General features: G+C 48.2%; 1 protein-coding gene across 1 annotated transcript in view; it reads left to right on the top strand.

Moving 5' to 3' along the window:
• Window positions 1–2,579: 2,579 nt before the first annotated feature.
• The window catches only part of CCL27 (C-C motif chemokine ligand 27), a 32,645-nt gene continuing 14,009 nt past the window's right edge, over window positions 2,580–21,215 (top strand). Inside the window, exons 1-2 of the mRNA XM_078677235.1 lie at window positions 2,580–2,706; window positions 16,540–16,666. Of these exons, the coding sequence (XP_078533361.1) occupies window positions 2,649–2,706; window positions 16,540–16,666 (185 nt within the window). The 5' untranslated portion in view covers window positions 2,580–2,648. The remainder of the gene's footprint in view (window positions 2,707–16,539; window positions 16,667–21,215) is intronic.

Raw genomic sequence — 21,215 nt, forward strand, 5'->3', positions numbered from 1 at the left:
CAGCTGGCGCAGGGACTTGTGTTGCAGGATAAGATTCCTGCGTTTGCTGCTGTTGCTTCCCCTGTTTCTGAGGCCAATTTTGTTTTTTGGACTTCGGTTGTACATCTGTCGTGGCAGATTGCACTTGTGGTTGTTTCTTCTCCTTAACCGCGAAGTACTTTAAACCCTTACTTGTGCGACCGATAGTTTTGTAAGCGGCCACCACAATCTTCGCTAACTGGCGGGGCTTTTCGGCATCGGGTAACGCTGCCAGTGCATTAAAAACCTGGAAGTTCACCGCATCTCCCTTGATGTTGGAGAGTATGAGATCACTTACAATCTCAAAAGAACCACACAGGCGCATACCCAATTCAACCGCTGCCTCAGGACCGTGATCATCCTGAACACGTTTTATGATCGTAGGCAGTACAGCCATAGATGGGGTGCCGAAGCACCTCGCATAAACAGCCGCAAAAGTCTTACCCCAGCTTTCACAGTCAACGAGTTCGGGAGTAATATCCTTGGGTAAAGTAATCGTCAACATTCTATGTTTGTCAGCAGGAGAAGAATTGGGAAACACGGCTTCAAGTTGGTCAAATTTCTCGGCCAGCCAAAAAGGAAAATCATCTCTATTATCAGGGCGTTGACCAAAAACAGAATTTACCATAACTGGATTAAGCCGTAAACCACCACGTTCCGTTTGAGCGGCCGGACCCCCCGGGGGACCACCCGGGAGATGACGACCTATGTATTGTACTAATGCTCGAATCACGGAAATAGATACAACATGTAACCTGCGAATTTCCTGCAGGGTACAAGCGCCGTGATTCGGGTGCGGGGTAAAACCACCCAACGCAGGCCAGTTAGTACCTGGAATCGAGAGTGGACCTAACCTCGCAGCGGACAAAGAGTGGGGGAGGGCGCCATCAAACCAAACGCGATGCTGCCAATGATCAATAGGTATTTCCAGGGCCCTGTACGGTGTATATTCAGCCGGGACAGCTGAGGCGGTGTAGGAGTGGAACAAACCAGAAGTTGCGTCCACAGCCGGAAACGTAACCCAAGAGTAAAACAACTCGTAAGGGAATGCCGGATCTGCACACACCACGAAAATCACAGCCATCCCATCCACCGGTACTTGGTACGTCTGAAGATGGTTGCGCACCGCCACGCGACTATGCTGCGCAATGGCCACCGCCGCCATGACAACACTGGAAACTTGAAAACACAAAGAATACTTTGTAGCACAACTGGGTAGTAATTCAAAGAAACCGTTTAAGAAAGAATCAAGCTTGAACAAGACCTATTTAAAAAAATAGGTAGGTTTCACCGACACCCCGCTTTCCGGAAACGGTGGTGAAGGGGTTAAGGTATGAACGATAAACTACTCGAGTGTCATGATATAAGACCACCGAAACCGTTGGGCGCCATATCGCAGGGTTTCTGTTCTCACACAGAACTGTGCACAGAGGAGTGGAACCTCGGCGAATTAGGGTGTCCCAAAACTCACCTTAGTATCCAACTCACCCCTTACCGAGCTAGCTACAGTGTCTCATTGGACATATCAAACTCCCAATGTTTAGACAAACCAGAACATGAACTTACTGTACCTCAGGGTACGTGGAACTCATGAACACTCTTTCGTTATATTATCATTACAAACCAGAACATGGAGTAAAGAAGACACATGTGCATTTGAAATGTTTATTTACTATTGCCGTCTTCTCAGGCGCAGTATCTTAGATAATACAAGTATACTTATTATCAGTAGCAAAATTACCAGCATAGTTACTAAGACATAAAAAGCGAATGGTGACAGCATGTTAACATGCTGTAATGAATAAGAGTTAACAACACTTATATCTCACCCTCCCTAACACATATATTATATTATTATCTAAGAAGGTCTCTTTGGGTTGTTTTAGGGCGGGCCCATACCTTAGTGTCCTAGCATGAAGGAATCACATCAGCATACACCAGCTCTCTCTGCATGTGCATCGCATCATGTGTCCTCTATGTGCCTCGTGCAAAGCAATATCAATCCCGCCTGAAACCAGAGTTGGCAAAGGCTGCACTTGTGTTATGACTATGAAGGCGTAGAGATCAGACCTCATAACAATCCCATATCGTGTTGTTCCTGAAACTTCAGCACTCTTCGTGCAGACATAGTTTATTAAGCAAAGCTGATACCAGAGCAATAACATATTATTCTCACATAAACCACGGCAAACTACTAGGTTGAAAGCTAAGTCAACAATTAAGTGTCGTGTGCAGAAGTTGCAAGAAAGAAAAATGGCGTTTAAACCTCAAATGTACCTATGTTAACTTAACACGATATAAGGATATACAGGAGCTATATGACACTATCATCCCCAACCAATGTACAGGTGTGTACAGGTACAGCAAAGGGAACTTCTAGATGTACCGGCTGCTCACATGTCAACGAAGGGAAAGCACGTTTCATAAAACTTCCCCATCTTGTTTGTCGACTATTTTCCTGTACCGGGAGCCCTAAGGGCATTTGATGTTTGGAGGAGGACGTCCTTCAGCGCTGGCTCAAACATAAGTGGATCCTTATTGTGTTGTGTAAACACCATCGAGGTGTGTATCCTCTGCACTGACACCTCCCCACATCTGCAGTTGATTGTGCACGCTGGTGCCGAGCAGACATGATGAAGGCTCCCCTGTTCTTCTGCGTACTGACACTTGTACTGCCTTCTCTAGGAGGTAAGTCCTGTCGGATGCAATCTCCTACAGCTCTTTCTGCTAAAACTGGGAAGGGATCACACTTGCATTCCACCCGCAGGAGTGCATGCATGGATGTATATGGTATTTCTATAGCACGAACCTAGCAAAGAGGCAGCGGAGCGCTGGACAGTCAAAGACATGCATTAAGTCTGCAAGTTGTAGGAGAGGTAGCTGGTATTTGGATGCTTAATGCATTGCGGTGTGATGTTCAATATATGGGGATGAGCACATTCAAGAACTTCTCAATTTACTCGCTGAATCTGTGTATGGGGCAATTGTGTTAGTTTTTTCTGTCCTGGTTATTGGTTGCTTTGCCCCATTTCTGCACTAGTCGTCATTTGTGGTATTGTCTTCGTAAGGTAAGTGTTGAGCACAGGTCACATGCAATCGAGAAGTTGTGTGCACTGTTCTAATTCGAAATGCTCTGCTACAGTACATGTCTACTCATGTTTGTGATCCGTTTTCTTCATAGAGACAGATCCTTTTTATCATGAAGTTCTCATGCAGCTCTAATAAATAGTTCACACTCTTATGCACCTGCTACTCACGTCTGCCTGCAACCAGGAAGACATAAGTTTAAAACTTTCCTTCTACTGACACTGACAAAATGAGAGCTAAGTGTTTGCATGTCATAAATAATGCACAAAATAACTTTGTTACCTGTTATATTGATTGGTTTTCTGTTGTATTCATTTTACAGATATCCATATCTGAAAGTGCATATATGCTTTTCACAGACCCTGCCAAGTGTCTTAACAACAGGAATGGTGCAGAGGCTTGTTCCATCCTAAACTAGTCTCACAGCCGTTGTGTCTGAATCTTACTTATTAGAATGATGATACACAGGCACCTTCCTGCATGTGGAACTTTACCAGGCATACATTGTGCATGTAATTGGCCACTCACTGTTTGCTTTCACTAATAGTTATTGCGATTATTTGTATGTTATTGGGGCAGACCTATATCAGGAGTGAGGCGTGTTCTCTCTGAGGTGTTTTACAGTCTGTATATTAAGCAAATTAAACTGGCGCTCTGCAGTGACTTTCATTGGTCATGGGCACTCAGCTGGCTGCTTGTTGGGAGGCCAAACATTTCCATTCAGTCATGATATAATGATATAATCACCACCTATGTATATATCTCTATATACCTATACCTATACTTATAGATATATAGATAGCTATATAGTTACATATATGTCATACAAACAAATACATATAAACACATTTATATACATACATAGATATATATATATGCACTATTCACACACACAAATATATATATATATATATGTATATATATATGTGTGTGTGTGTGTGTGTGTTTTGTGTGTAATTAGGGATAGTAGATCTGTACTCACCTATACAGGGCTGGCTTTACATACCTTTCCAGGGTGGCTTCCGGCATAAATCTTTTTTGGTGCCCCCAATGACCTCCTTCTCCAGGTATTCTCTCGCTCTCACCCTCCAACAGCACCCCTCATCTCTCAGTCGACCCTGCATTTTTTTCATGGTGCTACTCATACCAATACAGGGGGTCAGAGAATTTCACATCACACACACATATTATACACATACTAGTAATCATATGTGTGTAATCAGTGTATAGGAAATATTACATAAGACAATGAGAATTACAAGGTGTAGCAATCACGTCAGCCATACTAGTAGGCAGTGTATTTTAAGAGTGCCCGGTTGGGAGAAGCACAAAGTCTGGATTTAAAATGCGCCACAGTGGTTAGGGTTGGCCTTGCTAATAAGAATGTATTTCTACCCAAATTAACATTTTTTAGCAACATTAGGACAATGAAATACTTGTGAAAAACACAAGGTTTCAAATCCTATGTATTGCAGTTTGCATGCAGGTCTTTCATGACAGTTCATAGGTCACTGTGCTATATTAGGATCCTAACTTATGAACTGCAGGTAACAAAAGAATCTCTGTGACACAAGCAGCAACCCACTGAGCTAGTCACAAATAAATACAGTTCTGTCATCTGCATGGTGCACACATTATTTGCAGTAGGCATATTAGCCCTCCGCTTTACTTTATGATGAGTCCGAACTCCCACTAGACAAAACTCTCAGTTTTTCCAGCAGGAATATTAATCACCAGAGTTATCTTGACATTTTTTCGTGTTGCCTGAAAACTGTCCATCACACAAGAAACTCTGCAGCATGTCATTCTAAACCCATATATTATCCCTCTACAGCCCGTCCCTCCCCCGGAGGGCAGCGCCTGGCTACTGCACCGGTCGCACCGCCCTAAAGCCGGCCCTGTCCTTATATATTTATTACTTCACAATACTTTGATAGTCACCTATCAGTAATATTGTTTTAGCACAATCTTTTTGTGCTCAATATTCTAACATACAACCTTGCACATATGCTGTGCATCGCTACATTTGTTTGATCTCGTGATTCCACATACAAGCAGGGCCGGGCTGGGAACCAAAACCGGCCCTGGCAAAGTGCTCGGCCACCCCCCCCCCCCCCCCCCCTCCCAGGGGGTGGGAGGCGGTGCGACTGCGCTCTTCGCCTGGGCCGGTTTTCGGCCGTTTTTGTTACAGGGCCGTTTTTGCAGCTATGCTGCAAAAACGGCCCCCAGGGGACCAAAACCGGCCCCCACCCAGTTCGGGCCTGCATACAAGGTTCATACTCTGGGCTCTCCACGCATCCACCAGCACCCTGGTTGTTTCAAAACGTTGTCACTGCTCTCTGGCTGGGTCCCCTTCACAGCAGTGGATCATGTATGCCCCTGCCCTTGTGCAATCACCAACCTGTTTATTTGTCCTGAGTGCCTAATCTGTCATTTACATAGTAGAGCATACTTTGCAGCTGTAGGAAACAAACCGCAATAATTTACAGAACTCCAATAATTTATGCACCACGATATTTATCTTATGCAATGCAAAGCTGTTGTTCTTGTTGACCTAGCTGTAAGAGTCACCATCCTCCCCAACATTAAACCGAGTGAAGTAGCAGAGTAAAATTCAAATAGGAACTGAGACCCCTTAATAACTGAGTTTCAGATCGAAATAAGTTTAAAGATTTATTACAGAATTCTTAATATAAGCGGTACAGCAAAATGCACAGATTGCCATGAAGTCTCCGAGAGAGAACACAGAATCAATATCCCCATTCACGCACAAAAATCTCCCTGGATACTTAGGGGCCGATTTCGAGTCCGTCCAACATTGATCTGGAACTGGGACCGAACCAGCAAATAGGATGTGTCTGAACAGTGTTCGGTCGCAATCCTATACTTTACTATGGGAGCATGCATTCTGACCAGAATGCATGCTCTCATTGCAAAGAGCTGTGGTGCAGTTCATACCTGCACCCGGGGGCAGGCACTGGGCGCAGGGATCAACAGGGGGGAATCATAGGTGACCCCTCGGCCACCATCCGGAGATCTTGCATCCATTATAAATGAGATTGTTAATGCCTCCCTGAGCACAGGCGTTGTCCCTGGCGAATGGAAACATGCAATCGTGAGACCTCTCATGAAAAAAGCAAATAAATTGCCTACTGACCTTGCTAATTTGCACCCGATTTCACTTCTTCCCGTTCTGGGTAAGATCACCGAACAAATGGTCCATAAAGAATTAAAAAATTATGTAGACACACATCATATCCTTCATTCCCAGCAATCGGGCTTCCGCTCACACCATTCTACGGAATCTGCCCTGATTGAAACAGTTCCAACAAACAATCCTCCCCACCCCCCTCAGAACCTAAACCGCCCTCTAACAACCTCAGCGCCTGGAACCCAATCACCACTGAAGACACCATCCGCCTAATGAATTCCATCCACTCTGGCTCGCCAACCGACCCATGTCCCCACCACATCTTCAACAAAGCAGACTCCATCATCGCACCCCATCTCCGTGATGTCATCAATCAATCAATCAATCAAGGCATTTATAGAGCGCACTACTCACCCAGAGGGTCTCAAGGCGCTTGGGGGGGGGCAGGGGGTGCCGCTACTGCTCGAACAGCCAGGTCTTGAGCTTCTTCCTGAAGGAGAGGTGGTCTTGGGTCAGGCGGAGGTCGGTAGGGAGGGTGTTCCAGGTCTTGGGGGCCAGGTAGGAGAAGGACCTTCCTCCTGTTGTCGCTCTTCGGATGCGGGGGACGGCGGCGAGGGCGTGGTTGGTCGATCGGAGGTGGCGTTTGGGAGCGTAGAAGTTGAGGCGGTTGTTGAGGTAGCTCGGGCCTTGGTCGTGTATGGCTTTGTGTGCGTGGGTGAGGAGACGGAAGGTGATTCTCTTGTTGACGGGGAGCCAGTGCAGGTCTCTCAGGTGTCCGGAGATGTGACTGCGTCGGGGGATGTCGAGGATGAGTCTGGCTGAGGCGTTCTGGATCCGCTGGAGTCTCTTCTGGAGCTTGGCGGTGGTTCCGGCATAGAGGGCGTTGCCGTAGTCTAGTCGGCTGGTGACGAGGGCCTGGGTGACCGTCTTCCTGGTCTCGGTGGGGATCCACCTGAAGATCTTCCGTAGCATGCGCAGGATGTTGAAACAGGACGCGGAGACGGCGTTGACTTGTCTGGTCATGGAGAGGGAGGAGTCCAGGATGAAGCCCAGGTTGCGTGCGTGGTCTGTCGGTTTGGGTGCGGTGCCCAGGGCGGGGGGCCACCAGGAGTCGTCCCAGGCGGAGGGCGAGGAGCCCAGGATGAGGACTTCCGTCTTGTCTGAGTTCAGTTTCAGGCGGCTGGTCGTCATCCACTCGGCTACGTCTTTCATCCCTTCGTGGAGGTTGGTTCTGGCGGCGGCGGGGTCGTTGGTCAGGGAGAGGATCAGCTGGGTGTCGTCGGCGTAGGAGATGATGTTGAGGTTGTGCTGGCGTGCGATGGCCGCCAGGGGGCTCATGTAGACGTTGAAGAGGGTGGGGCTGAGCGAGGAGCCCTGAGGAACGCCGCAGATGACTTCCGTGGCTGCAGATCTGAACGGTGGTAAGCGGACTCTCTGTGTCCTTCCAGCGAGGAAGGAGATGATCCATTCCAGTGCCTTCTCCTGGATTCCGATGTTGCTGAGGCGCTGCACTAGGGTGCGGTGGCAAACAGTGTTGAACGCCGCGGAGAGGTCTAGGAGGATGAGGGCCGCTGTTTCACCGTTGTCCAGCAGGGCTCGGATGTCATCGGTGGCAGCGATGATGGCGGTCACGGTGCTGTGGTTGGCTCGGAAGCCAGACTGTGAGGGGTCGAGGGATCCATTCGTCTCGAGGAATGCGGCCAGCTGCTTGTTGACGGTCTTCTCGATGACTTTGGCTGGGAACGGGAGGAGCGAGATGGGGCGGTAATTCTTGAGTTCGGTGGGGTCCGCTGTTGGTTTCTTTAGTAGAGCGCTGAGTTCGGCGGCTTCCAGCTCTCAGGGAAGGTGGCTGTGTCGAAGGAGGTGTTGATGATGTCCCGCAGGTGGGGTGCGATGGCAGCGTCGGCCTTGTTGAAGACGTGGTGGGGGCAGGGGTCGGTCGGAGATCCAGAGTGGATAGAGTTCATCGTGCAGATGGTGTCTTCTGTGTTGATCTGGGTCCAGGCGCTGAGGGTGGTGGTGGGGGGCGTTGGTGCGGTCGTAGGGAGCGTTGTTTGTGGTCTGAAGCTGTTGTGTATGTCAGCGATCTTGTTGTGGAAGTAGGAGGCGAGGGAGTTGCAGAGGTCTTGCGAAGGGGTGATGTCGTTGTTTCCGGCGTTGGGGTTGGAGAGCTCTTTCACGATGTTGAAGAGTTCCTTGCAGTTGTGTGCGTTGTTGTCCAGCCGGTCCTTGAATGCTGTTTTCTTGGTTGCGTGGATCTGTTGATGGTGCTTCCGGGTGGCGAGCTTGAGGGTGGTCATGTTGTCCGGTGTTGGCTCCCTTCTCCAGGCTTTCTCGAGGGCTCGGCAGTTCTTCTTGGAGCTCTTGAGTTCGTCGGTGAACCATGGGGCCTTCTTGCTGCCGGGTCTGCTAGGCGGGGTCCTCAGTGGAGCGAGGTCGTCTGCGCAGTTGCTGATCCACTTCGTGAGGTTGTCGGCGGCCTGGCTGGGGTTCGCTGAGCTGGCGGGAGGGTGCTGGCTCAGGGAAGCGGCGAGCTGGTCTGCCGTGATCTTGTTCCAGTTTCTTCGAGTGACCTGTTGCTGGTGGTGGTGGATCGTGGTCCTTCTGAAGCTGAAGTGGACGCAGCTGTGGTCCGTCCAGTGGAGTCCGGTGGCGTGGCTGAAGGTGATGTCCTTGCTGGATGAGAAGACAGCGTCGAGTGTGTGTCCTGCGAGGTGGGTGGGGGTGGTCACCAGCTGCTTGAGTCCGAGGTTGGCGAGGTTGTCAAGCAGGGTGGTGGTGTTGCGGTCGTTGTTGTTCTCCAGGTGGAAGTTGATGTCCCCCAGAAGGATGTAGTCAGCGGAGGGGAGGGCATGCGGACAGATCAAGTCGGCGATGTCTTCGCTGAATTGTGTGCGTGGTCCCGGGGGTCGGTAGATGAGGGTGCCTCTGAGGGTGGATTTTGTGTCCGTGTGGATCTGAAAGTGCAGGTGTTCGGCGGTTTTCAGGGTGTCGTCGGTGTCGGTCGTGATGCGGATGGTGTCCCTGTAGATGATGGCGATGCCTCCTCCAGTCTGGTTGCCGCGGTCTCTTCGGGTGATCTTGTAGCCCTCTGGGATGGCGATGGCAATGTCGGGCGCTGAGGAGTTGTTCATCCAGGTTTCCGTGAGGAAGGCGACATCAGGAGCCGTGGTGTCGAGGAGGTTCCAGAGTTCGATGGTGTGTTTGTGGACGGAGCGGGCGTTGAGTAGGATGCACTTGAGGTGGTTGCTGCAGGTGTTCGGCTTGGCGGGTGCTGGAGCGGGGCTGGTTCGGTTGCAGGAGAACTTGCTGGCGTGACAGCTGAAGGGTCCGTGGGTTCGTCTCGGGTTGGCTCGGTAGCATCCCGGGAGTCGGCCGGTGTTGAGTGCGTTGAGGGTGGCGGCGTCATACGTCCGGCGGGTGGGCTGGGGTCTGCGGGAGCCAGGGGTCCTGGCGCTGGGCGCGGTCCGGTCGCGGACGGGCGCAGACGGGCTTACCTTTGGCGCGCCTTCGGCGCACAATCGGCGCGCCCGCTGCGCGTTACCGCTGCGCGTGCGCACGGTCGCCATTTATGGCGAAGTGCAGGGAGGGAGGGGCAGCTGGGAGGGAGGGGCAGCTGGGAGGCGGGAGCGGGGAGGAAGGGGGCGTGGCTGCACTCCCCGGCGGCGGGAAGTCGGCAGCGGGTGCAGGGGACGGCAGCACAATGGGGGGGAAACCAGGGGCAGCCCGGGGACAGAAGCAAAAGAATCAGGGCACAGTAAAAAATAAACAGAGAAAAAAGCAGCAAAATACAGTAGGCAGGCAAGGAGCACAACGCGGAGGGAGCAGCTGGCGGGGGGCGTGGCCAGAGGGCGGACCCGAGGGCGGGAAGGCACTGCGAGGCAGGCAGAGTCGGCAGGCGGGGGCACACGCAGCAGCTGGTGGCCGTGCGGTGCGGGGGTGTCCTACAAGTACACCCCCGCGCCGCACAGAAAGCTGGAAACATGCCGAAGTCAGCGCCCTCCTGAAGAAACCCACAGCAGACCCCTCTGAACTTAAAAACTACCGCCCCATATCCCTCCTCCTATTCCCGGCCAAAGTCATTGAGAAAGCAGTCAATAGCCAACTCGCCGCCTTCCTCGAATCCAACAACTCCCTCGATCCCTCACAGTCCGGCTTCCGAGCCAAACACAGCACCGAAACCGCCCTCATCGCAGCAACAGATGACATCCGAACACTACTGGACAACGGAGAAACAGTGGCCCTCATTTTACTCGACCTCTCCGCCGCCTTCGACAGGGTCTGTCACAGCACCCTCATACAACGCCTCAGCAACATCGGCATAAAAGGTAAAGCCCTGGACTGGATCATCTCGTTCCTAGCTGGTAGAACTCAGAGAGTCCGACTTCCCCCATTCAAATCTGAGGCCACCGAAGTCATATGCGGTGTACTACAAGGATCATCACTCAGTCCCACCCTCTTCAACGTTTACATGAGTCCCCTCGCTTTCATCGCGCGTCAACACAACCTTAACATCATCTCCTACGCTGATGACACCCAGCTGATCCTCTCCCTCACCAAAGACCCCAACACCGCCAAAACAAATCTTCATGAAGGCATGAAAGAAGTAGCCGTATGGATGAAAAACAGCCGTCTTAAACTTAACTCAGACAAAACGGAAGTGCTCATCCTAGGATCATCCCCATCTGCCTGGGACGACTCTTGGTGGCCTTCGGATCTGGGCTCAGCACCCATACCCACTGACCACGCACGTAATCTTGGCTTCATCCTAGACTCCTCACTCTCGATGTCCAAACAAGTCAACGCCGTCTCATCCTCCTGCTTCAACGTACTTCGTATGCTCAAAAAAATCTTCCATTGGATCCCCGCCGAAACAAGAAAGACTGTCACCCACGCACTGGATACTAGTCGACTAGACTACGGAAACACCCTCTACGCCGGAATTACAGCCAAATTACAGAAAAAACTCCAACGCATCCAAAACGCATCAGCGAGACTCATTTTGGACATCCCCCACCAAGATCACATCACCGGCCACCTGAAAGACCTCCACTGGCTTCCCGTGAACAAGAGAATAACATTCCGTCTCCTCTCCCACGCACATAAGGCCCTCTACAAACTAGGGCCCGAATGCCTCAACGCTCGACTATCCTTCTACACACCCACCCGCCAACTAAGATCCTCCAATCAAGGCCTCGCCGCAGTTCCGCGTATCCAAAGATCCACCATGGGAGGTAGATCCTTCTCCTACTTGGCGGCCAAGACCTGGAACTCACTCCCCACTCACCTCCGCCTTACACAGAACCACATCTCCTTCAGAAAAGAACTTAATACCTGGCTATTCGATAAAAATTGAACCCCTCCCCAAGCGCCTTGAGACCCTCTGGGTGAGTAGTGCGCTATATAAATTCCTGAACTTGAACTATTGAACTCACTGATTCAATAAAGCTTTTACAGGACCAAGGGAAGAACGCCGTCCTGATCTTATTAGATATCACGGCAGCGTTCGATACCATCTCCCACTCCATATTGATTGATAGACTTAGGGATATAGGAATTACAGATGTTGCATTGGATTGGATAATCTCCTTCCTGGCAGACAGGTCCCAGACCATCGCCTTGGGCACTTTTCTTTCCAAGGAGAAGACGGTACACTCTGGAGTTCCTCAGGGATCAATTTTGAGCCCTTTATTGTTCAATATATACATGGTCCCTCTCATCTCTTTAATTGAGTCCTACGGCATATTAGTAACATCATATGCCGATGACACTCAGCTTATTGTTCCCTTGGAGAACAATTCTACAGATGCTGAGTTGAATTTGAAGAAGTGTTTAAGAGATGTCTTCTGCTGGATGGATCAAAACCATCTTAAATGCAACACCAGTAAGACGGAAATTCTCCCCATGGGTAAAAACCCCCAATTCTGCCCTAGCAAATGGTGGCCGGAGGATAGACCTGCGCCACCGCAAGTAGTCGCATAAGCAAGGAATCTTGGCGTTCTATTTGACGCTGAACTATCCTTTGACCAACATGTCAGGAATGTTGCAGGAAGCTGCTTTAATATCATCACCACCCCCCTTTTTGAATCATTTTAGCCACCACAAGTGTGGAAGGGTATGCTCAGATGTGAGTCCCTTGCTCACTGCACCATCAGGATTCAAGCAAGCCGGGCCGAAGACGGCTGTAATGCCAGAAACCGGTCCCCGGAAGCTTGTTTCCTTTCCAGTAAAGAATTGGCTTGGTAGTTTGGTCTGCCCTGTTCCCATGATGCACTGGGCCAGGGTCAGACTAATTTGCATGTAGCCAGGTTCTGAACTGGGATGGTGCAGTGAGCTAAAAAACGGTGATGGATCAAGCCCTGATCTTTTGACTGGGTAGGAGTGTTCTGCTTAATTCAGATACTCTGTCCATCACCACCCCCCTTTTTGAATCTTAATATCATCAAGTCACTGAAAAAGTTCTTTGACTTCCTACCCATAGATTCAAGAAAGGCAGTAGCAGTGGCTCTAATTCTTGCACGTCTTGACTATTGCAACAGTCTGATGGCAGGCGTTAAAAACAAAAACACCCTCAGAAAACTACAAGGCGTGCAGCACGCAGCGGCTAGACTTGTTCTCAAGTTACCCAGGAGATCATCTGCCTCGGCCTCCCTCAAAACCCTTCATTGGTTACCACTCCCTAAAAGAATACTGTTCAAAATCTTAATTATAGCTTTCCGTGCGTTCAATGGCACTGGCCCGAGCTATCTTATCAAACGGTTTCCACACTACAATCCCGTCAGGACCTTAAATCCTCAGGTCAGAACCTGATTAAACCGTTAAAATTCAAATTTAAGACTAAAGGAGGCAAGTCTTTTTTTTTTTTATCTGCTAAAGCGTGGAATTCTATTCCTAACCATCTTAGATCCCTAACCCAGGAAAATCAATTTAGAAAACTACTTAAAACGTGGATCTACTCTCTTTCCGATGTGCACGTAATGTCCTGCATATAGTCTTTTATTTTTTTCTTTCTGATTATTGCAAACTGTTTAGTTAGCGCCAGGATGCTCCTTTCGGAGCGATTGTTTGCGCTTTAGAAATACATTAAATATACAAATAAATATGAGGGCCCCCAAAGTGGGATTCTGACAGCCTTTCTGTGTCGGGAAGGCTGGCACAGAAAGGCTGTGGGAATCTGCCATCGTAATCCCTTGGGCAGAAAGAGCTACCCTTGAGATTACTGGCCCCTTTCTGAATAGCAGATGGGCTCTCCGAGACCATCGGAAGCCAATAGTAAAGCCCGTTTGGATTCATTTCCGACTGACCCCATCATAATGGGTCAGTCAGAAAGGAATCTGAACTGGACGGATGTATGACGTTTCAACGCATGCTTTTACCACGCATGCCTTTTCAACGCAGGTTTTACAACGCAAGTCGTTACAACAACTTGCGTTGGGGGGCGCTGGATAGTGAATAGTTTAATTTACTATTCCAACTCCAGTCCCCGTGGAAAGTAGGGAAGGTGTTGGATAGTAAATTAAACAATTCCCTATCCTAGAGCGCCACCCAGCGCAATGCGTTGTAATAACTTGCGTCGTAAAAGTTGCGTCGTAATGGTAGTGCGTTGTAAAAGTTGCATTGTAAAGGATGTTCCCCGAACTGGACATTTCGAGTGGTTGGAACAGCTTCGATCGACAGCCAGAGCCGTTTCCGACCGCATCGAAACTGGCCCCTAAGTGTCAAACTCATAGAGAGTACTGACAACATTCTAAGGAAGACAAAGTAATTCTCAAAATCTCAGGAGGAAAATGAGAAGCAGTATCTAACCTTTAAACTAGGGATTTTTATACACATTTTATGTATAAACAATTAGAAAAACTGCAGATCAGCATGACATAATCATGGTTAGGTCGCATTGACAAAAGCAACTTCGTAATAAATAAAACGTTTAGTACTAGCCCATTTCTTAGTGTAAAAGGAGATCTTCTCTTTGCCACCTCAGGAACTGCACTCCGGAGATTTATAATACTGATATGAAACATTTCTCCAACAAAAGTTCATAGAATGATGTTCTTCTGCAGGCCTACATCGGAACTTAAAATGAGTCACAGAGAAAATGGTAGAAAGTTGAATTCACAATTCTGCAGCACACAAAGAAGTAGCAAATAAACAATACTTAATTATTGTTTTTGTGCAGGAAGGGAAACTTTCCTGCACATAAACAATCATTAATGGCTTTTTAAAACGTTCTATGTGTGCTGCAGAATACAGCACACATAGAAAAAAGCAAAAACGAGGAAAAATAAAGTCATTTCTCCTTGTGCGCCACTATAATGCCTGCTCTTGCATGGCATTAGTTTTTGGCACTGCCACAGATTTACGCCTCCTTGTAAATCTGTGGCAGCGTCAAAAAGCAATGGGTGTTGTGGTGGAACGTCCATAGCAACACCCATTGCTGCAGAGGACTGCAATGGAAAGGGGCCTATTATTTACAGGGTGTTGTGAAGCCACTCTAAGTGCCTTAGTACCACCTCCTAAATATTGAAAATGGCACTGTACCAACGGAGCGTCAAAAAAGGTGATACTCCAGTGGTGCTAGGGGCTTGTAAATAGGCCCCTGTGTGCACCGGGACAGGTGGCTGTCAAGTAGTGTTTTACAATGTGATTGAAATTTCTTCTGTTAGAGGTAAAGATTACATAGTATCACCTTTGATCGATAATTTCAGTACGGCAAGTGGGATCCAAATCTCCCCATTTTTGCTGCGCAGCTGTTTCAGAGGAAAGCAAACCTTTCTGTGTTGCATCTCAAGGCATGACAGTTACTTAATTCAAAGCCAATATTGCGGCATGCAGTAGTAGCAGCAAAATAAAATTTCCCAGAGATTTTGTTTTAAATTGCTGGATGGTCTTAGCTGAAATTACTTGTATTGCTTTCAAAGCTTATCGTACAATACACCAGCAAGCCGTGCGATGGCCGTTGGGCGGGGTTGATTAGCTTCCACTTTTAACTCTTCCCAAGGTGACTTCTGCTTGCTTTTAATTGGTGGGCAGTCAGGCCCGGCATGTCTCGTGGGTCAGGGAGTAGGGGGAAGGGTTCACATGGGGAGAGGGGGTCACGTGGGGGTGGAGCTTAATCCAACAAAAAATAGACTTACCGTTCTGATGGCCGGGTCCCCCGTCTTCTCAGCTCCTGCTCCTGCTCTCCTGCCTCCGGCAGGAACAGGAAGAATGCAGCCAGGTTCCCTCCGGGCCTTGCCCTAAGCCAATCACAACACCGCCCATCCAGGGGCTTAGGTGGAGGCCATTGTCTCCATGTAGGCTGCATTGCAGCCTACATGCAGAAAATCAGAGTGCCCATGACTGGTTGGGTGGCCCCGAGGGCCGACCAAACAGTCATTGCGCCCCCAGGAGTTGGCACACCACTCCTCCCCTGCCCTGCCTGCTCACAGAGCAGCCCTGCCACCAGCCTGACCGCAACCAAACATAAAATAGTAATAACGGAAAGTTATTACCATTTTATGTTTCTGCTTCTTGCACTGCGAGAAAGCAGTGGGGTGACGTTCCTCCGCCCTAGTAGAGGAGCTGCCCCTGTTGATGGGAGCTTGCAATTACGTATTTGCTCCTTTTCATTGGGCTTTGGAGGTGAGGAGAGAAGAGTGGCAGCAGGCTTTTGATTGGTAGGGGGGAATGAGCAGGAGCAAGATGAGCAGAGCACCAAAAACGTCATCCATTCTAATAAAATGGAGTCTCTCACAAAAATGTAACATAACTAGACTTTATTAATAATCACACTTTTAAGCATTATAATTAAGTTGTTTCAAGTGCATCTTTATTAGTTCATTGGTAACGACCATATCTGTTAATTTTGTAACCACTAATTCACACAAATAATTTGTCTCCCAAAATGTACATATAAGAAAAAAACTTTAACACAGCTCCAATGACAACCACTACTTCCACCACCCACCATTGCACAAGGACAGGATGGCTCAGAGTTCTGTAACTTCGGAAAATTACTTTAAAAGTGGGAGGGGTACTTCCAGGAGCATTTATTGAGTCTCAACAAGACTCCACCAAAAGCAGGCAGCGGCTACGGTGCTGGGCTGCGCGACTGCCAAAATATCCATCGTCAACGACATATTATCCAGTGTGTTCCTTAAAATGGATATCATCAGATTTGCAGCTGTTTTTAATTTATGATGATTTTGACAAATGATAATTACATAGAAATACAAATATAATTATGTACCCTGCACAGTTTTTGTATGACTTTTCTATTCAACATACAATTTTTATTCTTTTAGGAATGCCAGGAAGACCCCCACCCTGTTGTACTGAGTTGGCAACAACATTCCATCGTCATATCCTGAAGCATGTGCAAAACGTTACAGTTCAAAATAAAGATGGCGTCTGCAACATTAAAGCTGTTCTGTAAGTTTAAGCATACATGTGTGAAAGATGCTCGGGCAATTGGGGAATCCGCAAGCTGCAGGAACAGAAATACCATGTAGCTATGGGGGACCAAATATCTGTAGACTGGTCTCCACGACCATGTATGAATGCCACATGCTGAGAGAGATTGTGTGAGCCCATTATTACTAGGACCAGTCTAATGCAAAACATTCCATCTCTAGACTCGAGGGATTTCAGAATGCTGAAGCCCAACTCAATCTCAGACATAGTTATATTTATTAATGTCTAATCCTGTTTTACTGCTATCTATTACTAAGCGTTCCTTATCTATTCAATGGTCATGGAGCAGTGAATAATTCAGGTCAACCACCAGAGTTGTGGCACACCTGTATAGTATAGTGATGTGTGTTACACCAGCTTCTTTCATTGACGCAATCCTGCCTGGAATCATCTGACAAACCTCAACGGATGATCACAACACAGAGCCAAAAATACCTATGCCAGAGGTGCACCTGCTGATGTGCTGCAGAATGAGATTGGTTGTGAATGTGCAAATCCACACCTCTGGGCTGTGGGTGTCCCCGGCTGAGACAAGGCCATATTTAAAGGAACGAAGCTTGCCCCTTCGACGCATTGCATCGCTGTGGCATTGCACCGATTGAGGTGTGGTGGCAGCCAGTTTATGGTATGGTAGGCTCAATACCTGTTGTCTACCTTGAAGTTGTAGTTGACTAGAGGTTAGGCACTATGGAATCTTCCTGAGCTGGAAGACAGCTGCCAAGCAGAGTTGCTGTAAAAATGGACTTCTCTGCTTTGACAGCACAAGCTTGTGTTGTTCCAGCATGAGGGGTTCACATTCCAGGCACTAAGCAGCGCACACAAACTACCCTCACAACATGGAGTAGCTGAACTTACAGGGGTAAGCCCTTGAGTCTTTATAACAGATACCACTGCTACCCCCAGGAGAAGCAAAAGAGGCTTTCTATGCATTGAAATGAGTGTTATGTTATGTTAAAATCATTTGTATAGCGCATTTACACCAGACGGTTTCATGGCGCTGTATCTAACAAGGTGAGCCAGCCTCTAAAAATTGTTAGACATGGCCATCCCCTGCATTGTAGTCAACTTATTTTCTGATTCAACACTTGGTCAAGATTTTCCAGGATAAATGTTGTGAAAGCTCTGATCTCTAGTGTTCTTAGAAGCAGCCCTGGATAGAGCCCCACACAGGTGGGGCTAACAATGGATTCCCACAATTCTGAGGACAAATGAGGCCTCATCTCTCTTCACAATCTGCATATCTGATGCAGCAGCAACAGGTGTGACTCAGAGGATACAGAGGGCAGGTGAGGGTGTCACTCTAGCTTCCTTTCAGACCATCCAGGCTGCTTTGAAGCATAGCAGTGTGTACACCCGATCTACAGTGACTGCCCTTATTACAGCACCTTGGATCTATACAAAGCCCTGCGGGCTAAGCCCATACACGCCCCTTTATCCTTTCCTCTGACAAGGAAGTTTGCTGACAATTTAAAGGAAGAGGCATATGCTGTAATGTGCCAGCATGCATTAATGAGCCTAAGCAAGTAGATATCAATGACAAGTTGGGCAACATCATAAAAACTATCCCAAAAGAGTGGATGGCCGTGGAGATTAAGATAGACACCGTAGACATTAATGTGAATTTAAAGCAGACTGTCACAAACTAGTGGACAAAGGGACCACGATGGAAACCAAAGTATCTATGATTGATCCTAAATATACTGAATTGAAGAATCAGTAACTAGAACTTCAAGACAGAATACACTACATCGAAATAAGGACTGAGGACACTTAAGGTAGAGAGGGAAGGAGTAACTTACATATAGGGGCTTATTTATGAGCCCTTTGCGTCACCGTTGTGTCACATTTTGTGACACTGTGACGGCGTAAAAAGTGTGCCACATTGTGCCATATTTACAAAGGGACACATCTAAGCTAATGCATCACTTTGTAAAGCCCTCCGCTACATTATACTTGGGTGGGCGTTTTCCTGTAAAAAAGGGTTATTGAAGGGGTGCAGTGAAATCTATGGGATTTGACTATGCCAATTCTAGGATGCCACTGCGTCAAAATCTTACGCCTGCCTCACAGCAGGTGTAAGACTGACACAGGCGCCTTTAACATGGGACTGGCCCGTGTGTAATGACCCATTGCTGGAGTAGCGTCACTTTTGCAATAAACTCCAGCAATGCGCAGGGGCGTAGCTAGAGCTTGTGGCGCCCGGGGCTATCCCTTAGATTGCCGCCCCCTGGGGGGGTGGTGCTGGGGAAAAAGGACGGCGAGCACTTGAAAGAGGTCCGAGAGACACGTAGTATTACAGCTAACAGCAATTATTTTCTTACTTTTGGTCCAGCCGCACCTCCGGCTCAGCTGGGAGACAGGGTGGTGTGCTTGGGTATAAAGGTTCCTGCATGAGACTCGTGTACCTTGACATCAGGACATCAGGAACTGTATTTAATGTAGGCCGCTCAGTGGGCTATTGCTTTTGCGACAGAGATCATTTTCTTACTTGTGGTTCAGCCGCACCTGCAGCTGAGCGGGAAGACATGATGACGGACTTAGACATGGGTATAAAAGCCCCTGCTCAATAGTTACTTGTCTAGTAGCAGTTTTGACTCCCCATAAAATTGTGCATATAGGGTTAAAATGCATGCTGCAAAGATCAGCTGCTTTGGACCTGTTTCTGGTATTTATAGGTTTCCTTCATCTTTATTGAGTGATTTTGCCCGTGAGAAAGTGTCACTCCTCATAGCTGCCAAGGTTTCAGATTGCTATGAGTGACATTTTCATAACTTCTGTGTAATTATGAGTGACATTCCAACGACTATGAGTGACACTTTCCCGCAAGAAAAATGAAGCAGTGAAGACGATGGAATCATACAAATGTCAGAAATTACACTCATTTGAGCATAGCTGCTAATGTTTCAGATTGCTTATGGGTGAAATTACATAGATTCAGTGGATTTACGAAACGAAAGACATTTAACAAGTAAATGTATGACAGGTAGAGCTACACTTTCTTGCGGCCAAAATTATGCAATGAAGTCCATGAAAACAGACACATTTCGGAAATCACACTGATTTGAGCAATAAGAAATTCCAACTCAGTAGCATGTGCTTTTAAAGCAATTATTTCATTTTTAAATAATCAGCACCCACCACCCCAACCTCCGCTTCAGGTGTGGCTGAACCACAAAAATCAAAGGGTTCTCTGTGACAAAAGAATTAACCCACTGAGCTATCTACATATAACACAGTTCATTACAATACAATATGCTGGTAACTTTATTTGCAGTATGCATATAAACTCTATGCTCTACTTAATAGTGAGTGAAAACAGCCATGAGCCAAAAGACTAACACAGACAGCTCTCCAGCACGGAAATTAATCATCTGCCTTATCTGTGACCAAGCAAGTCTCATGCTGCTTGTAGTAACACTGTCAAGCAAAGATATTAAACCCTTTAACTAAACTAGCAGTTTTGATGATTTATTAGTACAGACACAACTCGGAGATGGCCTGCAGTGCATTTACAGAACAGACAACTTTAGTGTACCCATTTACGAGGCGCTATGCTGTACTGGAGCCCCCTCGCCATTTTCTTAATAAACATATTGAATTTCAGGAGCGGATTATTAAATTAATAACTGACTTACCTGGTGTGGTCTCTTGATAGAATGATCCACTGAGAGGAGTTGCCTGCATGTCACAGCAAGATCGTTAGCCTGCCTCTTGGTTAGGAGTCCGACAGCGAGCGTCCCGCACTGTATCCTCAATCTGTACCACCTGCTCTCACTACGAGACTCACGCTTGCATGGTGAGTCCGGGGCACTAGTTGGGCTCTGACCAGCAGCGGTGCGTCCATTGGGGCATAGGGGCGTAGCCCCGCCAGCCACCATGGACCCGCATCGCGGCTGCCGGACGCAATCCTATCCTGGTATTTTCTAAATTAAATATCGCATTATTGCAAGCAACAATCAGCCGCCGGCGGGAATTGCGCAGGGGGGCGTGGCCTGCTGCAGCTTGAGTGACAGTCCACACTCAGGCTGCAGCAGACCGTCCCGCTGGGGAACTTACAGTGCACATTCTTGAGAAAGTTGACAACTTTCTCAAGCATGCGCACTGTAAGTTCCCCAGCGGGACCCAGGGGTGCTTGTTTCTTGCCACAGCCCGGGTTTTCAACAGCCGACAGGGCGAGCAGCAAATGTGCCCTCCTAGCGCTGAAGTGCCAGGATTGGCTGGTCCACCGGCGCAGCATCCCGCTGCCATTGGATGCCGCTCTTGGGGGTGGCTCGGCATTCGTGTAGGTGCCTGGGTGGGCGGGGTACGGATGCCAGTGCGCCTGCAGCTCAAGGGCCCGGGAGCGATGTCTCCACTCAACGTTCGGGGTCTGGGACTGGCTCTGCGCTCGCCTCCGGTAAGTGTCATTATCAAGGTTGAAGTTCACATATGAACAGCGTCAGCTTTTCTTTTACATTCCTGGAATGTTTTCTATGACCGCTTCCGAATCAAGCCTTGGGTCGGATTC

The sequence above is a fragment of the Lissotriton helveticus genome, chromosome 2_1, assembly GCF_964261635.1.
Source record: "Lissotriton helveticus chromosome 2_1, aLisHel1.1, whole genome shotgun sequence".
NCBI classification, from domain to species: Eukaryota; Metazoa; Chordata; class Amphibia; order Caudata; family Salamandridae; genus Lissotriton; species Lissotriton helveticus.